We start from the raw sequence: 18903 nt of genomic DNA, 5'->3' as shown, positions 1-18903 counted from the left end.
GGTTGTTTTCTTTGATACCGCAGTATCCTAGCAACCATTAAAAAATCATGTCATGAGGTGTGACCTTTCGATATGGCGCAATGGTACACCTCGCAAATCTGCAACGAGTTGTTCATGTGACCCGCGGAGTCTGCAGGCCTTGAAGGGCTGCTTTGGAATCAGTGAAAAATGACCATTACAGAGGAGATTTTAGCTGATGAACTCAAGAGCAGCCCTTCGAGGAAGTATGGTAAGTTGTCTTCACCTTCATCAAGATGGACCTCACCGGGGTCACCGCAGACCCCGCGGAACTGGTTGAGTTAACTAAGCCATCTGTGTAGACGTGTAGACGCCGACATAAAGTGTTTTCGAGAAACGCCAAATTCGGCCAAGTTAGGAAGTTCGGAAAGGACACAAAACGTGTCCTCCATGGCTTCAAACGGCTCCTACAATCTAGTTGTCGATCGAAGGAGTAATTAGACAGCAAATATGGTGATATTTGCCCCCCAGCGGGTTACATTATGTCAGATGTACTGTATTTACTCTTGCGATAAAGCCGGTATGGAATAATATCCCAGCCTTGCAGTCACTACCAGCTCGGTTAACTTTAACTCGACAGCGTTAAGTGCTCCCGCTCAGCGGCACACCCGGTGTATACCCATAGAGAGGACTTGTAATGTAAACCAAATTTCGGCGCATGTCTCAGCCGACGGAACTTAACCGACGGAAGTAATTTATTTCACGCAAATAAAATCTTCCACAAATTTTTGTCGGGATTTGAGCGCACAACCTTTGAGTTGCCAGCCAGGCGCGCTACCGATAGGCCATGTGGGCACGTTGGTTTGGCTGAAGTGGTAGGGGCAGATATGCGTGTGGTGTCGGCTTAATTTGAAGCTTATAGTAGTGTGGTTATTAGTGGTGTGAACTGGAGACGTACTAATGAGTGAGATACTAACTAGCGTAACATTATTTGCGTAAATTGCCGTGCGGAAGAGTTCAAAGACAAGAATGTGGAAATCTGTTGTGATAACTGTGATCAATGTGTGCATGTGAACAAAGAACAGTGACTCTATGTGAAGATAAACATCTGAAGGGAGCCATTAACGCTGCCGCGTCATACCTTTAGAGACGGAGCTTAAGTGCACCCCTAATTTTTGCCTACTAAAAGCTGTAAAAATTCAATTCAATTAAATTTATTGTCATTCGAATGTACATCTTGTAATACACAAACTAGAGTGGATCAATAGCCGAAGGATAGCTTCGGATGCCAATTACATAAGTGTGAAGAGTGGGGCAGAATAGTGCACTCACGAACACAAGAACACAAACAAGGAAAAAAATTATTGCACATCCTATGCAACCGATAAAAATTTAAAAGATGCAACTAGCATCTTGTTCATAGTATAGTCAGTATTGCATAATTAATTCCATTATGCAAAGAGAATAGTTTCACAATTGTAAGGAATCCCAATAATACACTGTTAAGACTAATAACAAAATCAAAATACGATATATGATACAAATTACACACGTCTTGACCATATACATTTATTTTATTCATTGCATTAGGTCAAGAAACCTGCCCCCAAAATATTTTTTCAATGCTATTGTTTGATCTATAAAAAGTAAGAACGCCACCCTGGGGGACATTGTTCCATGCTTTCACACCTGTGCACCTACGACGCCGCTGGCGAACGAACAGTTTCCTATAATCCCTAAAAAGCATCTGTGAACTATGTATCTTTATTTGTAACGAAATAATAACTATGACAGCTTTCTTAACACACCAGAATTCATCTACCGGCTGCAACGTGTGTCAGACTTCAGTTGTGGTGAGTAGGCCTCGTACAAACAACGGAACCCAAACGATACACTACCAGATCATGCTTCTGTGTAATGCATATCTCTTTATAATTGACACTGCGGAGTGGTTTAAATGCGTCTGTTCGTCTTTTCTGTGTGTGTGTAACAGCGTAACACACATGACACAATGTGTACTGCTTTTTCTGTTTGAAGTGCTGTAATATTTTACGATTAGGGGAAAACTTTTTCCGTATTGAATTGTTTACATAACTTTTTCTGTTTCAATATGCATTATTGCACGTGCTTGTATTTCTTTAGTAGTGCTGCAAGTTGGCTTTGTTCCTGCTGCATGAAATTGTGTTGTAATGAATGTTCCCGTTTGTAAACTGCCAGACCACTCCTGCTGTCGCACCCATGCAAGGATGAAAACCAGTAAGGAGGTCAATCACCTCCTTTTGTCTCCCCTCGTGGGAAATAGCTGTGTATTGCCTAAAGGAGCAAATAAATAAATAAAAATACTTGCGCGATTAAAGTGCTCGCATCATGATCCCACCTCAGAGTTCCACTCTAGCAAAGTAGTTTTTATCCCTTGCGTAATAGATGAACCCGGTTTGTTGGCCGCACTGTGTGCAGCTGGTATTAGTGAATATTAATTAGCAGGCGCCTTTTTTTTTTTGAACACCGAAGTAGCTACGCGATGCTAAGAAAGCGCCATCTCTCGCATGTCAACACTACTATATATGCTATATACTGACATGTCAACACTACGGGACGGGGAGCGAATAAGAATGTGCAGCGAGGAATCTTAGAACTAATAGAAATCACGCTTGAACAAACCGGGGTTCTCTCTTTGATATGCCTTGTTAAGGATTGTAGAAACTTGTTGCGGTTGGGCTTCACGCTGAATGCTGTGATTCGACTAGAGTGAACTCTAGTTGGCCTCTCTTTGAACAACTTCTGAACTCTGAACAGCATTATGGGTAGCCACGCGAGTAATATGTGGGTGTCTAAAATGTATGTTGTTGACTATGCTCTCAAGCAAGGAAACCAGGCTGAAGAGTACGCTTTGGCACTGCATCTCATGTCGTTTGTACGAGATTCGCGTATGCGGGTAATTTTCAGCGGCTTACAGACCGAATTAAAATCCCTTGACAGCGTTGGTTCAATACCGGGTAACAATAGTTTGGTATACGATGCGCTTAAAGAAGTTTCGAGGTCTACCAAAGAGAATCATATTGTAGTCTTTCAGTGGATACCAGGACATTGCCTTACTTCTGCAAACAGCCAGGCAGAAGCAGCGGCCAGTCAACCTCAGGCCGATACTACTACCCTTGTCCTTCCATTCTTGGGATGTGGAGTCCACCGTCTTCTGAAGCGCACGCGTGTTGATATGAGCGAAACGATATGGTTTGAGCCGAATTATAGCATTCCTGATCTATACTTCATCGATCCAATGTGTTCGGTTTATAGTTTCTCTCTTATAGTTTCTCTGTCTCTAAACAAAGGTGTGGAGACTCTAATTCACCGATTTCTATTGGGAACAGCCTGCACGAAACTCTTTTCACGTGGAATTTGCCACACGTTACCTTGAGAGTGAGGATGTAGCTCACCTTTCTTTGGAATGACCAATACGTGAAGGGGGGGGGGGGGGGGGGGGCTCGACCACTCTTGATAAAAAGAAAAGGTCATTTAAGCCATCAACAATTTCAGGTTGGTGCCTTGGCGCAGGTTGATACCTGCGCTGGAAAAATGAGCATCATGGTGATGAAAGCTTCCCTCGTGGACAGCAACATACCTGGTAATTACAATAGTCGGATGCAACCCAAGAGCGAAGCGGCAAGCGCCCCTCTGTTGTTTATCCTGTGTTGTTAATAATCCGTTGCTAATCCTCGGGTTTTAATCTTCTGTCGTTAATCCTCTGTTGTTAATCTATTTCTAATCCTCTGTCACACTAGTCGATCAGCGGTTAATCCATTAGCACAAGAGGGTACAGGGGAATGGGGTGGAGGGGGTAGCCGGTGCAAGGGGATTAACCTCGAAGTCATGAGAACTGGTCGCGCCATTGGCTGGACGGCCTCCTTTGACGGAATCTGCCTCTTCGTTCTTGAGTTGTATTCGCCTATATTTCGTGGCTGCGTCGTTTATCTGACAACCAGTTTTGCATATTATCTTCATAGGTCTGGGACTGTAATTTTATTGTTTCGTCCATATGTCGTTCCTTATTATTCCTTTCTCATTTAGTGCGTGAATTGTTAACTCTACAGTTATTATGATTATGCTTGCTTACTTCTTAGTGTTTATTTAGCATTTACTGTTAGCATTTCTGGCGTCTGCTTTTTGTCTTTTGTTTTGTGTAGTGTGTGTTTCATGTTGCAGCTGTGTTTTCTTTCGCATCCTTCCGTCAGTTCTAGTGTGATTTCTTTCCTTATGCGAGAAGGAATAGCAGGGGTCTTTGTCAGACCAGGAACATCTCCTTGAATGTCCATGTAACTAAAAAGATTGTTGATAGGTGGGGACGTTTGCTGGAAGACATAAACCACATCGACTACTGTATCGACTATTGGGACGTATTTCTTTCGCTTTATCCTATTGTAATGAGCGTGGACGGTAGAGCCAATACAATTCGTAATTATGCATCAGTACTACAACAAGCCCTGGATGAGCCACTGGCTGTGAGCAGACGTACTTTCATGCCGCATTTCATGCCGATAGGGAAAGGATGAAGGAAGTGAAAAGGAGGAGGAGGAATAAGGATGAATATCAAGCACACACAAAAAAAAGGGCATGTGGGTGTGTGCTCGTTGCGTTTTTGCAGTGTGTGCGTGTGCGTATGTATTTGTTTGTTTGGTTTGTTTTATGGGTGTTTAACGTTACAAAGTGACTCAGTGGCTATGAGGGACGCCGCAGTGAAGGTCTCCGGAAATTTCGACGACCTGGGGTTCTTTAACCTGCATTGACATCGCACAGTACCGGGCCTCTAGAATTTCGCCTCCATCGAAATTCCACCGCCTCATCCGGGATCGAACCCGCGGTATTTGTGTGTGTGTGTGTGTGTGCGTGCGCGTGTGTGTTTCCAACGGACTAACCCACTTGAGTTAGGTAGGGACTGTGGCATCGCATCTCACCATATGCCTGCACGAATCAGACGCCCTTGCCAGAAACTGCGAGATTTGTGTAAGTCGCATTTTTCGCTCGTACGATGTTTCTGTCCCGAAATGTAAAAGCAGAGGTGATGACTATTGGAATTGTTTGGCTGTCAATACACTCTTTCTCTACATAAACTTGTGACGAGGGCTGACGCCTCTTCACTGTTTACTCAAAAACAAAAACAAAAAACAAGTGCTTTATTACCCTAACTTGAACCCTCCGCGATCAATCATCCTCTGCAAGCCGGCCCGGATTATGGGCTCTAGTATCACCAGCTTCAAGCTCGTCGGCGGGCGCTCGAAAAACAAGGTGATTGGCCGGCCCGTGATAGGCCCGAATGTCTTCACTTCGACCTCGACCGAGTCCACGTACACGATGTCGAGCGATGAGATTGTCACGTGGCGCTCCGGGTCCGTCCGGTCCACTCGCACGCCCACGTCCATCTCGAGCCCGCTGAGTGTGTACGACACGTTCCTTTCCGTGTTGGGCGCGTACAGGAGCGATCGCCTGCGGTGCAGGACTATCGAAGGCGACAGCCTGAGCGGCAGAAACGCCTCGGCGACGCTCTCGTTGCAGAAGGTCTCCGGCTTCCCTCGCAGTGACAGGGTGTCCAGGTCGTTCAGCGTGACGTTAAGACCCAGGTCTTCGCCGACCCTGAGCGGCCTCGGGTCTTCGAGCACCTTCTTGCCGAACGTGAGCAGGAGGTTGATGGTGTTGGTGAACTTCTCAGTGCCCTTGCAGATGTGCTTGGCGATTCCCTTTTCGCGCGGCTTTGAGGGCGGCCGCGCAGTGCTGGTGGCCGCCGTAGTGTCCTGCGCGGCGGCTTGTTTGGGCAGCAGGAGCGCCAAGTACAGCACAGCCAGAAACAGAGTCAAGGTCAGGGCACGCATTGGCGATCGTACCGCTGCCGCGTTTGCAGAGCACCGAGACGTGAGAAGAGGAGGAGGAGGCCTGCGAGAGAGAGAGAGGGAATGCGAGAAGTTGAGCATAGATTTCGATCGCGACTTCCTGTATCGCGGCTGACGCAGGAGGAAAAAAATAGAAACCAAAGGCGCGGAGGCGGCTGCGTAAACGAACCACCGCGGCGTGATCGCGGTTGCCGTAGCGTTGTTTAGTATGCGTCGCTCGAAGCGCTCTTTTGAGGTGAGGCGACGAGGAAAAGGGCGGGAGGCACGTGCGTGCGGCCACTTTTCATGGCTGCCAGTCCGGACGTTATTGAAGCCTCGTGGTGTGTTATTTAAGTCGTTACGCACGTCGGCACCCGTATGGCGTCGATTTATGTAGGTTGAGCGGCGAGTCAAGATAAGAACAGTATCACTGTTATGTCGATACGTACGCATTAGTGTAGGCTTGCTAAAAAAATAGATGGACTGCCGGACAACCTGTTTTGCATAAATTACCGCGTTGCCGCAGTCTTTAGCCACACCTGCGTTGGGATTGTAGCTTCTACCTGAGTGCCCCGTGAAAGGTAATGAATTTGCCCGGGCAGCGGTGAAGTCGTTTCTTAGTGTAGCTTATTCGGTCGTCTTGATGAAACCACTGTACCAGGGAGATAATAAGAGCTCTGTAATGGCGCGACGTTTGCCTGGTGTCGTCGGCTTATAAATTACTGCATTCGCAGGCTTCGCTTGTTCCATACGTTTTTGAGCGGCGCAAATGCACCAAGCAATTAGTTTCAGTAAAGAAAAAAAAACATCCTTAAAGTGCACACTGATAAAATGTTTAATTTAACAACATGTAGCTTACACATGCACAGATTTCTATAGCACGGTGAGGATAGGCACGAGAGGAAAATATGGCCAGCATGTCCAGCATGTCCCCATCGATTGCCACACTCTAAAGCCAGAGCGTTATCTGTTCTATCTTTGCCTCCTTCAAAAGCGCTTGGTATACTACGTACACAGCGAGAGAAGATAACCTAGAAGGAAGCGTGCATAAGTTGAACTTCTAGAGCCAGGAGTTCGGCGCAGGAAACCGCTCGTAAGCATACATCCGATCCATGAACGGCCAGAGGTTCGGTTGTCTCTGAGCACCTGGATTAAACGGCCCTTGTTCACCTACAAGTGGCTTGGGGAATCCGCCCTCAGGTTCATGAATATTTTCGTACACTTAAGTCCGCACGATTACTGGCTGCCACCTTGAATTTAGGCTTAGCGGCGGTTGTGATTACCAGCGCACTGCTACCGGCCCATCCCTAGCTAAACTTGTTTATACCAATGGCTTTGTGATGCACGGTGAAGGTTCATGACTGTACGATGGTTGTGCGCAGCTAGAAATTGCGGCATCATTGTTCATAATGAATTAAAATAAAGAGGGGTAGCAATGCTTTTCGTTCAAACTCTATACGTTACTGCAAAGTAACAATTCTGAGCGCGTAGAAAATCATGATTAGACATTTCAACTAGCCAGCAACTCCCGAAGGTTTGCAGCTTTTGTTTACAATCCAGTGTTTTTTTATAGAGCTTCAAAGCTTCAAAAGATTCCATCAAAGCTGCCAGCTGCCGCTAACAGGGTTCTTGCAGACTGTGCATACAATATGGAAAAATCGCGCCAGAATTAAATAAAGAAGTAGATAGAAACAAAATTTCGCTGGTGTCCGAAGTTGAGAAATGTGTTCTGGCCACACAAATTAACGCTTCAAGCAATAAATCCGAAAATTATTAGACATTTTGTGAATATTATCTCTTTTCAACCCAAGACATCGTTTACCGTAAATTATACGTCACATGATACTAAATTTAACGGTTTACTAACGAATATCAAGCAACGCGGAGCCTTCTTTCCTAATTTTTATTTCCTTTTTGTGCTTATATTACACATGCAATGCGCACCACAGCTATTTTCATTAGTACAAAAAAATCTTAAGCAGTTCGTCTGGAAACTATTGTGCCAATTGAATAGTATAATATGTTAATATATAATATATTAATATGGGCAAAACGCGCACTATGGAGCAGCTTAGGTTTTGCATGCGTTCATAGAGAAATGCTAGTGACACTCTGAGGTAAGAAATGAAGGAAACAGAAACATTTCTTTAGCAAAAAATGAGAGATTTCACTAAAAAACTATGGGGCCCTGCGCAACGGACGCAGAGGGTTTACATACGTCAAAAATCGCAACTCCATATTGCAGGCTTCACCTACAGAGTACAACGGCAGTTCATAAATTATGCTCGCAGCACTTCACACCGAGAAGTAATAAAAAAAAATAACGCATGACAGCTGGAACTACTTTGCTGATACGGTCTACTCATTTCGTTTTTTTTTAATTTTTATTGCATCTGCCGTGGCGGACTATTTAAAGGCGTTCTGCTATTGAGCATAAGGTCGCCGAGATACGATTCCGGCCACGGCGATCGCATTTAAATGAGGCGCAATGCAACGCCTTCCGTGTGCTGTGCGGTTTCAGGGCACGTTTAGGAACTGCGAATAATTGTAATTAGTCCATAGTCCTCCAGTACGGCTCTTCTCCTAGTTCACCTACAGCTTCGCCCCGCTTAAATATATATACTATAACACGAGTGTAATCACAACCCCCCCCCCCTGTTCCCCCCTCCCCGATCCCGCCCCTCCCCCTAAAAAAAAATTAAGGACTTTATCTTTTTTTTTTCACTCCACAACCAACTACTTCAAGTCGTTGAACTCTGCAATGGTTTCCTCATTATTTCAAAGCGTACTGAGCCTATTAAGTTGTTTTTCCCCTAGCTGATGCACAAGCAAAAAGAAATAACTGCTGTGCCAGTATTATGAACATTAATTGAATAAGTTTTACTATACAAATAACCGATTGCCGGAAAAGCATATAAGCGGTTACCCAAAGAAAAAAAAAATAAAGAGGTGACGGCCATTTTGAAAATAAAGGTAGAGCGCATCATAATTTTGTCTTTGACCACGACATTACTCTTTTCTGCAATTTCTGAACTTTCTTAAAGCCTGAAACCGCACTTCCTTTCTATTCTGACGACTTCTAATTCTTCTCATTCTAATTCTGAAGGCTTCTAACTTGCTTTCGAAAAGATTATGGTGCATGTTCTGTTTTAAGAGTTGCTGGTTCCCTGTAACCACTACAACAGTTGGAATAATAACGCACACGAGGGAGCTAAAACCTGTCGAATTTTTATACAGGCGTAGCCGCTCTGCATAAGAACGAATAATAACGAGGAGTGTTCCAAAATAACCGACATCAGATCTAAATGAAGGTGCAGCGCTCAGAGCTTAAATATCATTACACCCTAAAGCGAAACATGCAGTAATACACCGGTGTGCAGAGAGCAAAAAAAAAAAAAAAGACAGTGAGAAGAAAGCCCAAAACCTATCCCTCCTGAGCAGACGAGGACAGTTAGAAAGCAGACAGCACGGTTAGAAAAGTATCAGGTTGTGTGCGTCCCACAACAACAACTGCCCATGCGTGCAATTCTATTGAAGTAGTGGCGATTGCATGCTTGCGCGGATTTTCCACTCACCCGACGTTGTTGCTGCCACCCCCTTTTGCAGGCGCTGTCGCAGTGGTGCCGTTGAGAGTTGTCGTCCTTCCCCATCGGTTCATCTATTCCGCGCGCACGCTGCTCGTTGAAAACACGCCAGCCGCGCACACAACTGCCACTCACTGGTACAAAGGTTTCAACAGCCTTTGGACACCGTAGGAGGAGTACCTCAGAATGAAGACGGTTCCACTCTCGGCACACTAGACGATTCTCTTGGCCGGTTTGATTAAGCGCCGCTCATCACTGCAGCGTGTCCAGCGTCGTGGCGAAATCACGGCTTCTGCTTCGACTTTCCGGCACGCGCCACTGAAAGACGACGGGGGAGAGGGGGTGCGTGTGTTTGTGGGCCGGACGACAACGCATTCAGAGCCACCGTGCTAACCCTTTAGCCCCCTGTGCACCCCCCCCCCCCCCCCTGTTTCTTCGTGGTTGGCTCTGGCCACCTTGACTGAGTGCCATTTGCCCCGGGGGCGGAAGGAGGGACGTTGGGCTACCTGTTCTGCGAGGACGTCGCAGCACGTGCGATATACGTAAGCAGCAAGAGTGCGAATTGGGCGCGCAGATTGTGAATGCATCTGGACTGGCCGTAACTGCGGCAGCAGCAGCGAGGCTGTTGATTGAAATGATTTGGCAGGGAACACCCAGGAGCTGCTTCGGTCGGAAGCAAGGTCCAAACGAAGGCTGTAACGGGGATAGCAGGATTGGTGATGGAGACAGATAAAGGATGGATTTAGTGTCTACAGCGATCTATCTCACTTTTGGGGGGTCATGTTTGTAGCGCGGTTTGTGGCACCGAAGAGGTATTTGCACCGAACATCCTTGGTGCTCTTTCATGCCGTGGAGAATGCAAGGTGAGACTATTTAAGCTCGGATGTGTCGTTATCGAGAATAATAATCAATCAATCAATCAATCAATCAATCAATCAATCAATCAATCAATCAATCAATCAATCAATCAATCTTTATTTTTCGGTGCCCAGGAACAACCCAAAGGTCTTGGTGCTGGTACACCATAATAATAATAATAATAATAATAATAATAATAATAATAATAATAATAATAATAATAATAATAATAATAATAATAATAATAATAATAATAATAATAATAATAATGGTAATAATAATGGTAATAATAATGGTAATAATAATAATAATAATAATAATAATAATAATAATAATAATAATAATAATTGGTTTTGGGGAAAGGAAATGGCGCAGTATCTGTCTCATATATCGTTGGACACCTGAACCGCGCCGTAAGGCAAGGGATAAAGGAGGGAGTGAAAGAAGAAAGGAAGAAAGAGGTGTCGTAGTGGAGGGCTCCGGAATAATTTCGACCACCTGGGGATCTTTAACGTACACTTACATCGCACAGCACACGGGCGCCATAACGTTTTGCCTCCATAAAAACGCAGCCGCCGCGGTCGGGTTCGAACCCGGGAAGTCCGGATCAGTAGTCGAGCGCCCTAACCACTGAGCCACCGCGGCGGGTTCGTTATCGAGAGGGAGCGATGTTTTGGTACCAATAAAAAAAAATAGGCACATTTTCTGTATCATTGGGAATCTGGGAGCTACAAGTAAATAAAAAATGTGGCTAAACACAGCAAGGAATGTACAACGAACGAAGCTGTAGCCCATTTAGCCTCAGACGAACGTGTAGAAAGGACTTCAATGTAGGCGCAGCCGCGGCCTTGGGAGATTAGATGAATGCACAGGCAGACTTAACACAAGTTGGCTAGCGTTTTTTTTTTTTGTACTACTTATGTACTAACTTTATCTTATTTCTCAAGCCTAATGAAAACTTGCTCGCGGCAGAAAGTCGTGCGCAACTCTATTAATTTTTCTCAAATTTTTTCTCGGCTCAGTGGTTAGGGCGCTCGGCTACTGATCCGGAGTTCCCTGGTTCGAACCCGACCGCGGCGGCTGAGTTTTTATGGAGGCAAAACGCTTAGGCGCCCGTGTGCTGTGCGATGTCAGTGCACGTTAAAGATCCCCAGGTGGTCGAAATTATTCCGGAGCCCACCACTACGGCACCTATTTCTTCCTTTCTTCTTTCACTCCCTCCTTTATCCCTTCCCTTACGGCGCGGTTCAGGTGTCCAACGATATATGAGACAGGTACTGTGCCATTTCCTTTCCCCCAAAACCGGTTGTTGTTGTTATTATTATTATTATTATTATTATTATTATTATTATTATTATTATTATTATTATTATATTTTTTGCAAAATTGTCCTTCTTTTACTATTTCTAACAGCGACAGGGCTTGCACCGTGGAGTGCATCTTATCTTACCTCTACCGAATGGCTTCGAAAATTACGAAATTATTAAGAAGATATTGAAGACAGCTTCCTTGAAGTTCGTGATCAGTTCCGAAACCCCTACGGGCGACGTTGTCTTTAATGTCGAAGTTCTTTATAGCGCTACAAAAAACAAAAAAAAAACACGTATTTCCATCCCGGAAGCTTATATGTAGGACAGCAGATGTCCTGCGTTTATATCGCAAATGTGCTGATGCGGAAGAGCTTGCTTCACACCTTTAGCAAGATTGGCTGCTGACGTATTCGAAAAGACTACTTATTTTCAGTAAGTTCACAAAGCCATCTCTGGCGTATCAACGGGAAATTAGCCCATAAGGTAGTGAAAGCGCCTGTGCGAAAAGTGAGCGCACCGACCAGAACACACGTCACTCACGGAACCTGCGTTCGTTGCAGTCTGCTACGTAGGCTTGCCACTGAATTTTTATGCTTGTCATCTTGCGCTCTTGTCGGCTTTTCTTTTTTCTCTTTTGTTCCTTCTTCGTCATTCATCAACTGGCTGTCACAGTAGTGCCATTACACGCAACTCATAGAATGACACGCTGACATCGGGAACTTTAAAAAGAGCTCTGGTTCATAAGGAAGTCGTCGGTCGCCAGCACAGAGCCCCAGGCGGCGTTCAGTCAACTCCGCGCAGCACATTACGCTCAGTGAACTCTGACACGGTGGGGCGTTGGCGTGTCTGGTGTGACCAAGCACCGTTTCCTCTCATGTATTACGGCATATCGCGTAATACAAACTGCCTATGGTTCCTTCTATCTTTTTCATTTTCTGTACCCAAACAGCTCAAAGAACACATTTATTTCAGAAGAGTCTAGCGCAGTAAAAATAAAAATAAAAATAAATAGAGCATTTGGTTTTGCAATACCCGCCGCGGTGGCTCAGTGGTTAAAGCGCTCGGCTGCTGATCCGGAGTTACCGGGTTCGAACCCGACCGCGGCGGCTGCGTTTTTATGGAGGCAAAACACTAAGGCGTCCGTGTGCTGTGCGATGTCAGCGCACGTTAAAGATCCCCAGGTGGTCGAAATTATTCCGGAGCCCTCCACTACGGCACATCTCTTTTCCTTTCTTCTTTCACCCCCTCCTTCACCCCTCCCTTACGGCGCGGTTCAGGTGTCTAACAATATATGAGACAGATACTGCGCCATTTCCTTTCCCCCCAAAACCAATTATTATTATTATTATTATTATTATTATTATTATTATTATTATTATTATTATTATTATTATTATTCCGGAGCCCACCACTACGGCACCTATTTCTTCCTTTCTTCTTTCACTCCCTCCTTTATCCCTTCCCTTACGGCGCGGTTCAGGTGTTCAACGATATATGAGACAGGTACTGTGCCATTTCCTTTCCCCCAAAACCGGTTATTATTATTATTATTATTATTATTATTATTATTATTATTATTATTATTATTATTATTATTGTTATTATTATTATTATTATTATTATTATTATTATTATTATTATTATTATTATTATTATTATTATTATTATTACCATTATTATTACCATTATTATTATTATTATATTTTTTTGCAAAATTGTCCTTCTTGGACTATTTCTAACAGCGACAGGGCTTGCACCGTGGAGTGCATCTTATCTTACCTCTACCGAATGGCTTCGAAAATTACGAAATTATTAAGAAGATATTGAAGACAGCTTTCTTGAAGTTCGTGATCAGTTCCGAAACCCCTACGGGCGACGTTGTCTTTAATGGAAGCAAATGGGTCATTCGCTGCCATTACGTTGGTCATAAATGTATGCACTCGTTTCACCATGCTGAGTAAGACATTTACACTGTCACAACTATTCACTGTCATGTCCAGTCAGTTTAGTGTTATTCACAAAAATAAACTAAGAAGTGCCTGAAGCAGGCTTGAGCATTAACTAATTTAAAGATGAAGGCAAGACAACGTCCCGACAGCCACATTTTACACTGAGACCAATTTTAGAACTGAACTTCATTCGTGATCATCTAAGGCGGGCGATAAGAGCTGTCATTGGCGATTGATGCACAGAACCGCAGGCTGCATGCGTTGACAAGAGTTACAAAAAGGGCTGAAAATCTGCCTTTGTTGACACACACACACACACACACACACACACAAAAGAGGGATGGTATGTGGTATCTTCTATGTGCGTCACCTATTGGGACTTTTCGGAAAAACGTCTCCCTACTTAAAAAATCTCTTTCTGGCCACAGTATAAAGGACGGGCCGGGGGCGAAGCCAATGGTATCCTCGTAAGAAGTGGCAGAAAGTTCGCCTCATCTGCTTTGAACCGAACTCTCCCGTATTCTTCAAGATTTGCTTGCATTGCTTGTTTGTGTAGTTCTGCAATCACATAACTTTTTCCTTTCTTACTTTCTTCGCATTAGCTTCGGCGTAAGTTCTCTTGCCCCACATCGACGTACACGCCACGCGCATGAATAAAATATCAGGCTCTTTGCAGCCTTCCTACACGGTCCTATTTTATACGCCGCTCATTAGAAAAGTACAAAGCCAAGCGGAATAATTGAACCCCCCCCCCCCCCCCCCCCCCCCTAGCAACCTTCATGGTATTGCCAGAACACACGGATTTCACCACTCAGAGAGCTAAGTCGTAACATCGCTGGCGAGGTCGTAACAATCCATACGCGTTCACTTCAGGACCTGTTGTATTCTTATTAGCGAGTCCGCGTTGCACCGGGTCACAGCCAGCCTATACGAGCAAGAAATGCCTCACAACGTTGCACGACTTCGCGCAACGGGAAATTTCGCCTGCGTGAACAGCCGTCGGGCTTGAGGAGCCCACCGCCGTGGAGTTCGTGGAACGATCGAGCTTCAGGGGATCGCGGTCGTTAAGCGTGGGCAGCGAGCCGAGCCTTTATCCTCGACGCACAGACGCGGGAAAATGCGCAAGAAATGAGGAGTGGACCGAAGAGAAACAAGAAGATAGAAGTAGCAGCGCGCTTTAGTCCGAGTCTGTTGACTCATACGAAAACTGTTGCACTCAGACGAATACATGGTCTTTGTGCGACGCACATTGCCGACTTGGATTGTACGATACGTAAGGCGACTGCACATTCTGTCGACATTTGCTTTCTGCCTGGCTCTTACGTTGCACCATTAGTTTCTCTGAAAACAGTGCTCGGTGAGCCATAAACTTCCGTCTGTGCAGGTATGCTATGGTTACTGTGTTCAATTAACTGAGAGTCATTAATGGGCGTCTAGTCGTGTATAAAGTTTTATGGTTTATGGGGGTTTACCGTCCCAAAGCGACACAGGTTATGAGGGACGACGTGGTGAAGGGTTCCGGAAATATCGACCACCTGGGGTTCTTAAACGTGCACTGGCATCGCACAGTAGACGGGCCTCTAGAATTTCGCCTCCATCGAAATTCGACCGCCGCGGCCGGGATCGAACCCGCGTCTTTCGGGTCAGCAGCCGAGCGCCATAACCACTGAGCCACCGCGGCGGCTATATGAAGTTTTAGCGCGACAGCATAGAGGAGCCCGTGTCGCAGAAAAGCCGGCGTCGGCATCGTTGACCGTGAGCGTAAAATCCGCGCATGAATCCCATCCCCAGGTGGTCGAAATTATTCCGGAGCCCTCCACTACGGCACCTCTTTCTGCCTTGCTTCTTTCACTCCCTCCTTCATCCCTTCCCTTACGGCGCGGTTCAGGTGTCCGCCGATATATGAGAGAGAGATACTGCGCCATTTCCTTTCCAAAAAAACAATTATAATTATTATTATTAATTCCAAGAGAATGAACCTAGGTTGGCCACCTAATTAGCCCATCTAGGGCACGTGACCTTGTGGCGTCATCACAACACGCCAACTGGAATGTGAGTAAATTGCCTACCGTGGTAGGCGGCAGTTGAATTAATGATTGGTCGCGAGAGGTTGTTCGGGAAGAGCAACCTCAGTCGCACAAGCCCCGCCGGTAGCAGCACCCGCCATCGCAGGGCAGTGGCGCATCGCTTAACCGCTGCACCGGTGGTGCGACGAAAGACCTATAGCATATCACGTCACGTGGGGCTGCAGGGGCGAGAAACCAGACAGGCCACAAACTCACTACACGAAGGAGCAGGGGGGGGGGGGGGGGGGGGGGGGCTGGCCTAGCTCTGACCTGACGATATAGCGTAACCTGGTGTCCCCGGCAAGGAAAACAGCCATGTCCATTGCAGCTCTGAAATAAGCACACACCTGCAGCAGAAGACTTCGTCTTTATTTTGAATTCCAATAAATGCTTCTACTGCGCCAGAATGGTATAAGAACTCCCAGATATCTATGAACGTGAAGTAGAGAATGATCAATTCCGCATATATGGGAATTAACCCATTAACGCTATCGCGACATGCCCTCAAAGCGGAGTTTTAGGGTTTCCCCTCCACTCATTTTTTGTGATGTTTTGTGGGATGGAAAATTGTATCGGAGCATCTTTTTTTTTTTTAGAAGTTAAAAACGACCAATTGTGCGCTTTGCGAAGGCGAAATAATACTTGAGCAGGATGTGTTGCTGGGCTTGTTGGTTTGACAGTCTGAACATTGTAGCGCTGGCAGACGACAGACGAAGGAAGACGCACTGTGTGTCACCGCACTGTATGTCTCGTCTTCCCTTCGTCTGTCGTCTGCCAGCGCTACAATGTTCAGACGAAATAATACACATTACAAAATTTGTAACGCAATTTCTAGGTTAGGACGGTGTCGCTAATTCAGCATCAATATAATTAAGTGACGATGGCCTGAGATGTGCGTTGTGCAGGGGTAGGCGTGCCTACTGTATTCGGCAGCACATTGCGGTGTCCAAAACATTTATGCAAGAACTTATAAAGCACAAACCAAGACTTTTCATCGTACCACGGGGTATCGTATTGCTGTATGTGTGTGGGGAGGGGGGTGGTGCCTCAGTGTGCAAAGTGAGGGAGTGGGAAGGACTAAGTAGAACGTACGTGTTGTCGGGCTAGTTGATTCATTACTTCAGACACGGTAGTTGCGTGAAACACACACGCACACGCGCACGCATACACACACGCACGCACACACGCACACGCACACACACAGACACACGCACACACGCACGCGCACGCACGCACGCACGCACGCACACACACACACACACACACACAAGACAGGGTACGGGACGAGCGCAAACTTACAACTGATTTTATTCACCAGACACAACACATACTTGAAGGAAGAAGAATGCACTTTGATCATGCACAGTAAGAGGGTACAGCATGTGACAATCAGCAGCACACCAATGCCAGAACTTACATCGTCTTATGGAGGAAGGCTACCTCACTACTGAGCAGTACAATCGAAGAATCACTGATACATGCACCTCCTCTTTTCTTTATCGAATATGCTTCGATAACTTCACGTGCGATTGAATCGCGACGGAATGGTGGGAATGAGTTCGTTTGAAGTTGTCGCCAATGTATGCTTTGTAAGTGGTATAGTGTAGAGTGGGGAGGAAGGTATGGGATGCGGCTTTGCCTGTAGTGCTGTATAACAGTGTGGTAGTCAAGGGGCTCGTTGGGTCGGAGTGTATGTTTGCGGGTTGGGGAGGCCATCCACCGGCACCCGGACGCTAATTTCGCGGGCAAACGCATGAACTGCCTCATTTCCGGGGATGCCCTCATGCCTGGGCTCCATGTAATGGTAATTTGTTGCTGTGGTGCTGATAGCGTAGACAACATGTCGGCTGAAGAGGAAGGAATGGTGCCTTTGCGGAAGAGGCTGTTAGCTGCCTGGAAGTCTATACAGATGGTCGTGTGGTCTGTGAGAGGATGCAGATGTGTGCTATAGACAGATATGGCCAAGCATTCGGCTTCTGTGCTTCTGTGGTGGCGCGAAACGCAAAAAGCGCCCGCGTGCTGTGCGATGTCAGTGCTGGTCAAAATTATTTCGGAGCCTTCCACTACAATGCCTCTATCTCCCTTTCTTCTTTCATTTCCTCCTTTATCCCTTCCCTTACGGCGCGGTTCAAGTGTCCACCGAAAAAAAAAAAAAAACTTTCTGCCCCTTTTCCTTCTCCTCCTCCTGCTGCGCTTTTAATTTTCTCAAAGGAGTTTTTTTATATAGACCAGCAGCACAGCATGTGACCTTGCATATGACGTGATTCCACAACTATAATGTGAGCGAGACTTGTGGGAAAGCGCCTCCATTCGGCGCGCCTCGGAAGTAGCACCGCAGGTCCCGTGCCTGCCGCAGTAAACGACAGCTGACGCGCTGTAGGAGGAGACGCGCGGGTATCTTTGCTGAATCCTCGCGAACGGGTTTTTCAGGCCGGAGTTTTCTTCATGAGTAAGCATCTATGAAAAAAAATTCTAAATATCTTCTGGGACTGTCCGACAGATCCCCCACCACTATCGCTTTAGAGGCTCGCGCTCCCGGGCCCATGGTTGACCTTGCGGCTCCGCTCCGACCTGGAAACACAAGTACAGGTCGTGACAAGAGCCCAAGAGGTCACAGCCAGTCTCCACTGACGGCCACCTGGCAAGATCAACTTACTCACTTGCAACTCAAGTCGATAATAAAAGTTTTATAGTCCGAAAGGACGAATACGATACTCTGGGTGTTTCAGGCTCTGTACGCTCATTGTTTTGCTTTTGTGGGTCGTCGACACGTCTGTCGACGATATTAGTTCGATTGTAATATTAGTTGATGAAGGACGACGATGTGCAACGCACACCGCAAGAGCGTGTTGCAGTTTAACACGACGCGTGATCGACTACGACAATGGCCTATAGTGCTCTCGTCCCGTAGCGAGCGAAGCTGATCTGTTCGCGGCGCCCACAGGTTCGAATCCCTGTCGTGGAGACGTGAATTTTTATTTCTTTATGGTTTGTCTCGGTTACACCGACGGCGGTGACGCGGCTAAACCCACGAACGGGCGCTTAAGAGCTGCGCTCTAAAATAGCACTTACTCCAACATTCGCCTCTTTTTACTCTGCTCGTAATAACTGCATAAATCTCTCTGCAGGGAAGAGGCTGTTGACTGGAGGCAGCTTCAGACAGGGTCATATCCTAATTCACATACACTCAACAAGATGCACCCCACTGTATACCCGCGGCATGTGTCCATGGTGCAAGGAAAAACTCGCCTTATATCACATTGCGTGGGAATGGCAGGACATTGACATTATCTCAAAGGCCACCGCGGTGGCTGTGTGGT

The 18903-nt window shown here is 46.1% G+C and overlaps 1 protein-coding gene across 1 annotated transcript; it reads right to left on the bottom strand.

Annotated features, from left to right (window-relative positions):
- Positions 1-5112: 5112 nt before the first annotated feature.
- LOC144123563 (uncharacterized) lies at positions 5113-5896 on the bottom strand. The gene has a single exon (XM_077656381.1). The coding sequence runs from the start codon at positions 5817-5819 to the stop codon at positions 5130-5132; it is 690 nt and encodes a 229-aa protein (XP_077512507.1). The 5' UTR covers positions 5820-5896; the 3' UTR covers positions 5113-5129.
- Between the last annotated feature and the right edge of the window lie 13007 nt (positions 5897-18903).

This window comes from Amblyomma americanum, chromosome 3, assembly GCF_052857255.1.
Source record: "Amblyomma americanum isolate KBUSLIRL-KWMA chromosome 3, ASM5285725v1, whole genome shotgun sequence".
Classification (NCBI taxonomy): domain Eukaryota; kingdom Metazoa; phylum Arthropoda; class Arachnida; order Ixodida; family Ixodidae; genus Amblyomma; species Amblyomma americanum.
This window is presented reverse-complemented; position numbering and strand designations above follow the sequence as displayed.